The sequence below is a fragment of the Chaetura pelagica genome, unplaced genomic scaffold, assembly GCF_000747805.2.
Source record: "Chaetura pelagica isolate M959 unplaced genomic scaffold, ChaPel_1.0 scaffold20, whole genome shotgun sequence".
NCBI classification, from domain to species: domain Eukaryota; kingdom Metazoa; phylum Chordata; class Aves; order Apodiformes; family Apodidae; genus Chaetura; species Chaetura pelagica.
This window is the reverse complement of record NW_009951958.1, coordinates 3,165,291-3,177,125: the sequence shown is the minus strand read 5'-3', so window position 1 is coordinate 3,177,125 and position 11,835 is coordinate 3,165,291. Positions and strand designations below refer to the sequence as shown.

The following is an 11,835-nucleotide window of genomic DNA, read 5'->3' as shown; positions in this document are numbered from 1 at the left end:
CCAGCAATTCCTGCTGCAATGCTCAAAAATCAAACTTTACAATGATCCTTTTCCATCCACCCCTCTCCCAACTGCAGTTCATTCACTAAAGATACTACAGATACCTGAATATTTTCAGTCGTTTTACTGAGACACAACCAGACCGTGGTCAGCAACATTACACTTTCAAAACATGCACAGCGCACCTCCTAATGCAGAAAGAGGCTGTTCTTACTTTTTTTATTTCTTAATTCCAAATCAAAAGGAGTGCCACTGTCCACAACCCACTGTCACAACTGGACCATGTCACCTACAAGGTCAACAACGCTGATGAGCAGAACCTATTAAGTTGTTTGCTACATCCAAGTGCGTATCTCTAGGTCCACCTCCAAGGGAACAAAGAGAAGTGGTTTCTCTCCAGCTACTGAAGCAAGATAGCCCATAAAATGTCACACATTCTTTCAGGTGTGCAGCACTGTAACATCTAAGATACTATAAATCCCTTGGAATTAAGCTAAATCCAAGAGATTGCTCTAGCTCTTCTAGCAAGATTGGAAATTAATACAGGCTAGGCTGACCCTTCCACTCGCTGGGATTTAGGCAGCTTGTCAATATCACAAGCAAGAGAAGGGACAAACACAGGAAAATTGCAATGAAAGATCTGCTTATCTAGCTAAATGCACAAGCCCCACCACTGAGAGCAGGAAGGACAGAATGCAGAATAGCTCCTTGGAATAGCTGTGAAGCAACAGATACTTTTCAAATCCAGCTTGGCAGCACCACTGCTTTCTGAAACAAAGGGGGCTGCAGCCTCACTGACAACTCATGAAAAATGGTGTCTAAAAATGAGTTAATACGAAATGCATCATCACAAAAGGAATCTATAAAACCTGAAACACAGGGCTCAGGTTTCACTGTGAGGGGCAGGCTAGCAATTTCTACAGAAGCGGTCATTTACAGCGTGTCAAAAACTAATCCAGGTCAATTCACTACCCAAAAGTCAAGGTTTTGAGAAACGCCTGTTCTTTTCTTGCTAAGCATGCTCCCTTCCCCAAAGCACAATCAATGCCAATCAAACCCTGCACATGAGCAGAGCTCTAGTGGAGAGATGCAGCCCATACAAATGAAAAACGCCACAAGTCCCCCTAGAAAGGCAGCCCTGACAAAGCCTACAGCACGGCTCTTCCATTAGAGCCTTTCATAAAACACAGCCAGAGTGTGAATATAGAGTGCTGCCTAGAAAGCCCTCCAAGTCATAAATCACATGGTACATGTGCCGCGTAAGTGGAGTTTATTCATGACGGACAGTATTTCAACAGGGCTTGATAGATGGGTGAGGAAAAGGAGCCAGACTTCATGCAGGATAGAACCAGTTACACAAGAGATTCTTCATTAGTGAGAGAACCTTAATGATATGAAGCACAGCCAAGCAGAGTCAGCCTGAAAGCTGGGGCTGTCCTGCTCTTCTCTGTCAACAAAGCAGGCGCCGTCACTTCTCTGCAGCTGCTGCCTGCTGGTACCAGGTGAGGAAGGCACAAGAAGCTGATCCACACATTGCTACACAGAAACTCCACAGACCAACAGTTCTGCTCTGAATTTACATCAGTGCCATCAGAGATGTTAGATAGCAGTGCCATCAGGCTGCTGCAGCTCAAGCAAGGCAATGGGAAAAAAGAAAGAGCTCTCATGACCCGCTATGTGGCAGAAGGTTAATTGCTTAGATCTACCTCACTACGACACCATCAAACCAAATGCTGCCTATTCCTCCTACCCACAGAAGAGCAAGTGCGAGACAAGCCAGTCCACTCCCATTAGAGAATTGCTCCCAACTGTAATTTGAGCTACTAAGCTTGATTCCTCAAACACCTGTTATTCATGGACAAGCTCATTTTGTACCGTACGTCAGCAGTACAAAATGAAACTTCAATGCTATGCAGGAAGAGGGGACAGCAAGCGTGGCATGCTGCATAGTTGTAGGGAATGAAGACCACGATACCATCACTCAAGGAATGACACCTGCCAGAGAAAGAAGAGTTACAATCATCACTACAGCAGCGTTCCCTGTACTAGGAAGTGCTGGTGGCAACAGCTCGTAAGGGAAAGGCCACAGCATTTCCATTCTAAACTTGCTACACAAAGCACCACAGCTTAGGAGAGCTGCCTCAAGAAAGCCTTCCCTACAGAGACTGAGAAGTCAAACACTTCACTCCTCCCACCAGAAAGCCACATCACCACAGTCTGCAGTCTGCTACTGCTGAAAAGGAGTAAAATATCCTTTTATCATGCCATAAGAGCACTTTGCTATCTCGTAACAGGTACAGACAGTCGATAGTGCCCTCTCCTGGCAAAAAGTGCATGAGAAATCATGAATAAGAGATTTCAAAAACAGAAGTGGGAACTTTCAGAAACCAAAGCTGCCTGGAAAGGATTCAGCATAATTATAATAATTTCTCCTTCCCTTCTCTTTCCCACGCACACAGGAGAGAGGGCCACAGGGAACACTAGATGCCTATAGGTAGTTAAATCAGGACCTGTATTATTGCTAGTGACCCACACTCAAAACTGGCCACAACTGGAAGCCAGCTGTCTGCTAAAAACAGGATTGATCTCACCAAACTTTCTGACAGCTCACTGATGACAGCATGATTATCTGGAGAAGACAAGCTAGAATAATGAAAGGAAGTAATGAAAACTACTTGCCCTCTGATTATAGGCTACATTAGAAAGCTCACTGCTCTACCAATGTCTTATTAATTTGCTTTCATTCTTTTTCCAGGTACATCTTTTTAAGTCTTAATTTAACCAATATGACCTAATCAGTGTACTGGTTTACAACATGCTTAAGAAAAATAAAATATTACATTATTCACCTCTGTCTAATACATCCCTATACATGCAATTTTTTGGTCACTTTGTGGGAAATAAAAGTCACCCTAAATGGCATGGTATGGTAAACTATAATAGGTTTATTTAAAAATACAGCTGTCCTCTCTCTGTACCATGATCTTTTAGTCTTGTTAAAGAGCCTCTGTCACCAGGGCCTGGAAGACCTAATATACGACGTTTATTATGATTAGAAATCATTTGTACAGCACTGTAAATTCACACAGCACTTTCCCAAGACCATTTATAAGTCTAATGGCACTATAAATCCCCGTTAGCTTCCGCACTTTATTCCCCAGAATCTCTATTTATTCAAATGATCTTGTCATCGTCCCCCCACTGCAATTTTGTCTTTGAATACATCATGCCACAGTCCCACACTGGGCTGCCCATCTCCAAAGTGAGAGGCAGGGTGGATTTCTGACAAAGCCCTGGACTATACACTAAAAAAAAAAAGAAGGCTTTGCTATTAGAAAGAACCCAATGTCCCTGACAACAGCACAATAATGACAGATATTTGGCTTTCAAAGCAATTGCTGCTGTTTGCATTAGTGTTTGCAGCGCACAGCCCCAACGCAGACAAGCACCCCTCTTGGTTCCTGCAATCTGTATTAAATTGCTCAAGCACGCATGCAACCAGCAGCAGGCCCTCCCCCTGCAACCAGACGTACTTGATGCTGTCGGTGTGTGTTTTATATTCCATGATGGTGTTGGGAGGTAGGTTGAGCACTCTTCGTAACGTATCGCGGATCCGTGCCGTCGTGGCCTGGTCGCTGGCTGTCTTGTTCCATATCGAGATAATATCCTCCTACAGAACACCAAGGAAGGGGTAAGCAGATGGGACTTTTTGCAGCACTCCCAAACAGAATCACATGCCAGTTCTCAGAAGCACTTACCTGGAATCGGACAGAGACGACTGCCCCACAGATTTCCTCCCCCACCATAAACTGCTCTCCCAACATTGCCAGAATGAGATTCTCCCAGCATCGTGACGCTAAGCCCTTTCGCAGACGGATAATCCATTTACCACCATTTTTGTTGGCATCATCCTAGGAAGAGGGGCAAGAAATCAATTTGTTTTCTTCTAGCTATTTTTCTGCTTCCCACAAGAGAGCAGAGCCACAGACGAGAGCAGATATTGATCGGGTGGGGCAAGGGACAAAATGGAGGTATTTTCAAGGAAAAGCATTTCACTTTTCCCACACACAAGCAGAGACAGAGGTACACCACTTACTTTGAATACAAAGCATTTGAAACAAAGACTCCCAGCACTCCAGATGAAGCTCTATGCACGGAGTATTTGAGCTCTAGTGTTTTGATCCCACTAGCAAAAACTAACACCAGCCTACCAATCTGTGCACAGAAGCAGACGCAAGGAACTTAGAACTATTTCTAAAGCCAAAACTAGTCCCCCTTTTGTCTAATCCCTGTATATGTTCTTCTGCTTGTAGAGCAGGAAAAATGCCTCATCACAGAATGTGGAAGGCAGGGAAAGAATTCACAAAGTGATATTTAAAAGCAAGTGAAAAGTTGAAAACCACTTTTGTTCCACACTTCCAGGAATAGGCTTAGAAGTTGTGTTAACACCAAAAGGACCAGTCCTTTCTCTAGGAATCACTGACATGATCACACATCCACCATACAGCTGGATATTTGTTCCAGACTGCAGGGAGCCAAGGAAATAACAAAATGACAGGAGATAGTATAGAAAAAGCGTAGGCTAAGCACCCAACCTGTCACCTCAGTATTGTGATTCTGTATTTTGCACTTGAAACAAGAGCCAAAAGCTGCTACAGACTCCCCAGCTTCACAGAATGCACACCTGCATCAAACAGCAGCTCCTCCTCTGTGCAGAACGCTGTGGCATTCTCTTGTACAACACTGTAGCTGGGAAATCTTACAAGGTGAGAGGGGAACAAATTCCATCCAAAGCCCAAGAGAGAGAGGTAGGGACAAGTCAAAGAGGTGGCAGTTAGGAAGGGAAAGGGAAGACAGGTCTAGGACAGAAACAGAGAACAGAGGATAAACTCAGAGGGGACTGACCAACACAGGACATCCCTGGCCAAATAACCAGCAATCCCCTATGCCAAGCTGGGACACATCTTAAGTCACTAGGCAAGGCAGCCCAACCCTTCGTAATGAACAGTTAATTTTGTTTTAGCCTTAAAGCTTATTTAGGGCTCAGATAAAGCTGAACATTTGTGCTCTCAGAGGCAGCAAGTGCTAACAAAGCAATCCTCAGCAAACACAGAAGTGCCAGCATAACAGCAGCATTCACCAGACTCCCAGTTTTCAGGTACGTGCTAAAGCTTGTACTGAAAGAGGAAGGCATCAGCTCCAGGCAGACATCAAAGCATGACAGCAGCCACATGCAAAGTGAAGAATCCAAATCAACACAAGTTCTAGGAATGTGGCATACTCCCATGAGATGCAAACTTTCTGATGAAGTGTCTTTGTATTCTGAGTTGGGAACATCACACTCTAAGAATTACGCTGTCTAGGCTTCAGCCTTTAAGCAGGAACCTGGGTTTAACTCCTCAAGCTTTCCACAGTGACTAACGGGGGTCAGAAGACAAATTGGTATTGCTCAAAATATTTTTAAGCAGGTTCACGGCTAGAAAGAGAACAGTGACTGGGAGACAGATGCTGTATTGTGTGTTTTATGGTTATTGTTAGTTTTCTTCCAGGTTAAACAAGCTTTGGTTCAGTCAAGCATTTGATTTCCCTTTACCAGAATAATAATTATCTGCAGGCTAGTAAATCAACAGGGCACATTACACTTAGTGCTTTTGACTTTACCCAGAACAGGCACAGATGGATCCAGAAACAGATCAGAGCTACAAACACAAAAATATATGCCCACAAAAATGACAGTAAGTAAGGATTACTTTGGAAGAGAAAGGAGCATAAAGGAGCATAAACAAAGCCCTACAAAGCAAGCAGCAAAGGGGAGGCCAGAAACCAGATCCCAGATGCCAGGTCCTCTTCTGTAAATACAAGAAGCAAATGGAGCCAGAAGTTGAAAAAAAAAAAAAAAAAAAAAAAAAATCTCTCCACTCCTATCTTAAAATGGCTACAGGAAAACGTTTTCTAGAAATGCTGGTATCATTAACTTGTGGACTCTCTGGTTCACACATTACCAGAGCAGCTAGCTCACTAGGAGTCCAAAGAGGGTTAAACATTTTATATAAATTGTATTTGCAGTAACTGGCTATAAAACACCTTGCTTAAAATAATTGCCAACTAGGGTCACATATAAATTTCTCAGGACCAAGCAGCGTAATTAGGTACTTCAGAGCAACACATAAAATTCTCATATTGTGAATGGTATTGGTCATTGCTGGAAGCAAGCCAGGAACTGGAAGAATGATTTGCTGGGCAAAGATTTATTTATTTTTTTTCTTTTTAACAGATCTGGATAGGATTGAGCAGAAGCAAACTAAGTGCCCTGGAATAACGAAAAAAAGGAAACAAAGGGCTAACTCTTCTTTCTATTTCCAGCTTCACATACAGCTGTTGTCTTTTAAATATATGCTCCTCTTCCTTTTCTGAAAAATGAGTGTTGGTTTGTTATAAGATTTGTTGAATTCCACTTACAGAGGAAAGCCTCACACTGCTATCACTGGATAAAGCCATAATAAGGGGCAAGTGTCTAGATTAGCAAACAGAAACCTTAGTTGGGGTCTCCCCTTTGTTGGGCTCCAGGCAACATTGCCCAGAGATCTTCTGGACCCACAGGCAAAGGCAGTTCTGCCACCTTTGGGGGAGTCCAGGTAGCAACTCTGTGGCTCTTCCCTCTCCTGTGCCAGCAGGTCACAGGACTGCTAGGTTACACAGGATAGAGTTCTGAGGATAAGTTTATAGGTAACCCAGAAGAAAGAACTGCACCCAAGAGAAGCCAGGAGTGCCATTTAATGACAAGAGTCCCTTCACTATAGAAGGTTCACTCCAGAGTACTCTGGGAAAATACCAAGGCAGAAAGGAGAACTCCAACTCACCTCCCACATGGGTTTGATCCCTTCTTTGAAAAGATGAAAGTCGCTATGGCCTGTCAGGTCCCCAGGACGTACCATGTGACTGTAAAACCTCCAGAACTGCTCCACCTGCAACAATAGGAACCACACAATGAAGCTACTCAAACTGTTCACAGCCAAGATTCCCATAGAAACAGGCTTAACTTCCTATACCAGGTGCCCAGAGCCACCTTCCTTCTCTTCTGTTCTACTTTCTTGTCACAAGGGTGTCATTCAGCTGTCATGATTTTGCTGGGATAGAATTATAGAATCAATTTTCTGTTCACGGAAGCTACAATTTCTGAGAAGATTGCAGCACCCCATTCTGTGAGAACAAAGGAGATAAGACACTATTTAGTTTCTGGCCAGCCACAGAATGTGGGTTTTCATGGTCATCAAGATCTTCAGCAGTTCTGAGCTAGCCAGGTGCTGGGGTGAGAAGGAGCAAAACCCAGGGCAGCTGACTTGAGCTGGCCAACAGAAGTATTCCATACCATAAATGTAACTCCTGCTATAAACTGGGAAGTTTGCTGGGGATGGGGCTCTTCTTCAATGGCTGCCATCCCTGGAGGGTGTCCCTGGTCGTTCTGCCCCCCAGGCTCTCCCCTGTGCTGTGACTGTTGGGCTCTCCCTGGAGCTGTGGTGCTCACAGGGTTGGATACCTGACACCCACTGCTGGGAGCACACAGCTCTCCAGCACTGCATGGGCTGAGTATAACTGTTTCATACAGCACTGGGATTAAGAGTAAGTCTTTTTTATTGTTTCATTAAATCTGTTTTTACTTCAACCCACAGGTCTTCTTTCTTTTCCCAGTTGCCCTTCTCGGGTAGGGGTGTGTCATAAGGTGACAGAATAACTGCCTTAAAATAGACACTAGGATATCCAGAGGCAGCTGTAGGATCAGCACTTGGGTGCCTGTTTCTGCGTGGCTGTGTTACCAGAAGACCACCTGAAATTTTCAACAGGCATTTCTAACGTCACTTAGGGTTTATCTGAAAAAACCTGTGCTAAGATATCTGCTGCTCTGGAGAAGAGTTCCAAACATACCTTGTAAATCCTACAGCCTAAACTTTCAGTCAGTGGATATGTGCCAAGTGCATTGGCCTCAGCCAAGCCTCTCTACACTGTAGACATCAGTTCTGCATTAACCACTGCTCTGCAATCGTGGAGACCACAGGAACCTCCAAATGAGACTTGTTTAATATTTAATTTATAGTATCAAATTTTAAGACAAAAGACACATTCTGGTGATGGTTTAAGATCCTAAGGCACCATTCAAAGCTTTTAAGTGCCTATTATTTCCTTTTACAATCTGCCATGGTACACTCGGGCCATTTTACTTGGACCAGTTTCCATTCTGGCATCCCTGTGTCTATTTCAGACAAACTGGCCAGAAGACAAGGGAATTATCTTTTCTAATTCTTAAAAATAACCTATATATCCTTTGAGATTCTCTGGATAAGGAAGAATTTGAGAGGTTGGATCTTTAAAACAAAACAAGGCACTGGAAAAGGTTATACGACATTGTAAGAGGACTCTATACAGCAAGACAATAGCTATTAAGCAGATCTGCAGTGAAGCTGGAGGGGTCAGACACCATCCCAAGTACTTTATCAAAGACCTCAATGACTTGGGTCAACACTTGGAATTCTACTCCAACCTCTGACCTCTGCCATCCAAGCAGGAATTTGCGTTTATAGCCAATAAAATTATGAACCAAGACTGAGGTGGGGTCAGAAGCAATCTACTTTTGTCAGATACATTCAAACGCAGTGAGGAAATTACATTACACACCGAGTGAAAGTGCCCTCTACTGGTCAGCATTTAAAAGCTTTCAGAGCTTTCTACTGGAAAGCAAAGAATTAATTTGAACCCAGATTTAGGCTTAAACAATTCCTTATGGAGCTTGTTCTTCCTCCTCCTGAAACAGAATTTAGAACCAAACATCAAATCTGCTGGCCAGCTTCCTTCAACCCTAACTTAACTGTGTAACTTCCAACCCACAAAAGCAACCACAAAATCTTTGCAGAAATGGACAACAGAATGTGTGAAGTTTTTCCTCTAAGGAGTTAAAATCCATGTTAAGTATACACTGATTTAACAGACAGAATAAAAAGTTACTGCCAGATCATCATGCACAGCCACATTTTTTATTCACTGAACTAAAAGTACTTGCTCACACAGGAGAATGAGAGCAATAACTACCCATGATTCAAACAGGCTTAGACAACACAATCCAGCTGTCTGGCCAGGCATATTTTTGCAACCTCCAGAAGGGATAAAGGGATATTTTTACCGATTCTCATATTACAGAGACAAGAGATTTACTAGTGGGCAGAACTCACATTTGCAAGGGACCCTGGAAAATATGGACAAAATACCAGATAATAAAAAAAAAAAAAAAAAAAGAATAGAGAAAAAGCAGGTAACAGTCTTCTCAGCCTGAAGAATGGCATTGTTTGTGGTGCCTGTACAAGAGAGACATGTTTTGCTTATCTATCTTGGGATCTTAATAACAGTTTTACACTGCCAGTATCATGCAACAGCTCAATATTACAGGAGATGCTCAGTTTCTTCCAGGAATAAGAAAGAGGGGAAGGGAAAAGGTAAAGAGCAGTTTGCCTTTCATCGAACTTCACTACAACACCAAAATGTACCTCAGTCATCACTTCCAGACAGGCAACAGGCCACCAGGTGCTTGTATATACAGCACACCAGATGCTTGTTCCAAACACAGTCTTTGTGGTGGAAATACAGGCAAGTGGAAAGTGTGCGGGAGGGGAACTGTACAGTCTTTGCTTCACAGCTACACTGCACTCAGAAAAACTGTTCCTTTCCTTCTCTTGCTTACCTGTCAAGTTCTGCTCCAGCTATTGTATTTCAACTACATGGGAGTTCTTTTCCTTTTCTATTATTATTCCAGCTACCACCATTACTGCAGGCACAGATGTCTAGCATGGGGCACAGGAGAACTGCTTAAGACATCTCACCTGCTGTAGGTAATTCAAGAACCTGTGCATAAGTCATGGCAAATCCCTCACTCCCCTCTGCTCCTGACAACACAAGAACAGCCTGCATGTGCATCCACCCACCACATAGGGTGTAAGCCAGCCAGGACGACCACACCATGTGTCCAAGTGACAAAGGACAACAGGGATATACTCACGGAGGCAAAGGTGCCAATCTGTTTGATGTTCTGTTCGTAGCTCTGTGAGCTGGTAGGCCTCCCAGGAGTTCGTCTGGAGTACCAGAAGGTGTAATTATACTGCAAGGGGTGCTCAGCTGGCCCTGGGACAACAGCCTGCAGAACAGAAAAGCTCTTTTACCCCTTATAATCTCCTCTAAAGGGGGAATGGGAAAAGTCACACAGACAGCATCAGAAGTCCACATGTTCCTGTCCTCTCAGACTATAAAGCAAACAACCGATCCTCATTTTTACAGAAAAATGCTATCTCTGTTAATTGTCTGAAATGGAACATTACACAAACAGCATTGGACCGCTTCAAAGAATGTTAGAAACTTGCAGTGTAGAGATAGCTACAGAAGTAATAACTTAAGCTCAGGAGACTGTCACACAAAAAGCAACCATCATAAATCTCAAAAGCAGCATTACAGAATTCTCCTTTAGCTGCTCCTATCTCAAAGGAAAAAAGACAAACTGGAAAGGGCAATGCAAGAGTTTTAACTTTTTCAAATGAAGGAAAAAAAGCCAACCACTCTCCTCCTTGATTCAAACTATGATTCAAAAGCAATTATAACTCTTTGGTGACACCAATACCCTTAAGCAACCAACACCCTAAACTCTGAGAGAATTAGTCTGTCTCAGAACTCGTTATGTCAGCTTTGGCAGAACCCATCACTAGCAATGGGCAGTGATAATTTTTCCATTTCTAAAACATCAATTTCTGATTAATCCATCTTCTAACAAACACAAAAGAGGCTAACTAGAACTAACTACCCAAGAGTCAAAACTGACAGAAAAAAATCCCTCAAAAGTCCTCATCTTGTATCACTTGATATTGTTACAGGACTAACTATGGTTTAAACCTCTACTTTCCTCTTGTAGATAGTATTTTTATAAGAATGGCATTACTTTAGACAGAATAGCTTTCCCAACCATAAGATAAAAAAACCCAGGATGGCTTTTTGTGTAGCCTTCTTAACTCAGCTACACTACACTCAGAGACTCCATCTAAAGTTATTTCAACAGTGGCACAACCACAGCCTGGTAAATCAACTACAAGGCACTACTCCCCTGCCAACCAGCCCTTCCCCAAGATGCTCTTCCAAATATTTTTTTTTGCAGAAAATAAAGCTTTATTTCTCATTTCTATTCAGAAGTGTGGCAGAGCACCAGCTGCAATTTGTGAAGAGAGCATTCACCCCTCGGAGTATATACCACCAAAAACTACATCAAATTATCCAAATTCTAACCTAGCCTCTCTGTCTTCATTAAAACAGCACATTAAGTGACGGCAGCCCACTAAGACACATTTTTCTTGTCCCTGAACTGAGGACTGACTGTCTATCACATCCACGTCGTGCCTTAGCAATGGAATGCAGGTTCCAGCACCATACCTTCCTCTTGGTAGTACTCTGGGGTTTCTCGCGATCATTCTTTTCCTTCTCACTGTCTTTCTGTGTGTTATTCTCCTCGTTCTGGTCATGGTCTCCACTATCATCATCTTTCAAACTGATTTAAAAAAAAAGGAACACAGAAAGTGAGTCTCACACCTCACAGCTGAGGAGGTTCACACCAAGCCCCAGCAGTTTGTGCTTCTAAGCTCCTCCGCGGCACAAAGGCCGTCAGCGTTTAGAAATCTACACCTGACAACCCACACGGTAAAAACTACTACGACTTTGCACGCTCAGCGACAGTAGCAGGCGTCTTGACCAGGCACTTTTCAAGCTGAAGCAAGCAATTTGCCTTTTTAGAACACCCTCAAGCAGTTCACACTG

At 43.2% G+C, this 11,835-nt stretch overlaps 1 protein-coding gene across 1 annotated transcript in view; it reads right to left on the bottom strand.

The window, feature by feature from the left end:
• Nucleotides 1-11,835, bottom strand: part of EIF4E2 (eukaryotic translation initiation factor 4E family member 2) — a 20,696-nt gene that overhangs the window by 7,662 nt on the left and 1,199 nt on the right. The window contains exons 2-6 of the mRNA XM_010000247.1: nt 11,455-11,569; nt 10,043-10,177; nt 6,861-6,965; nt 3,759-3,911; nt 3,534-3,670 (exon numbers count right to left, since the gene is read on the bottom strand). Of these exons, the coding sequence (XP_009998549.1) occupies nt 3,534-3,670; nt 3,759-3,911; nt 6,861-6,965; nt 10,043-10,177; nt 11,455-11,569 (645 nt within the window). The remainder of the gene's footprint in view (nt 1-3,533; nt 3,671-3,758; nt 3,912-6,860; nt 6,966-10,042; nt 10,178-11,454; nt 11,570-11,835) is intronic.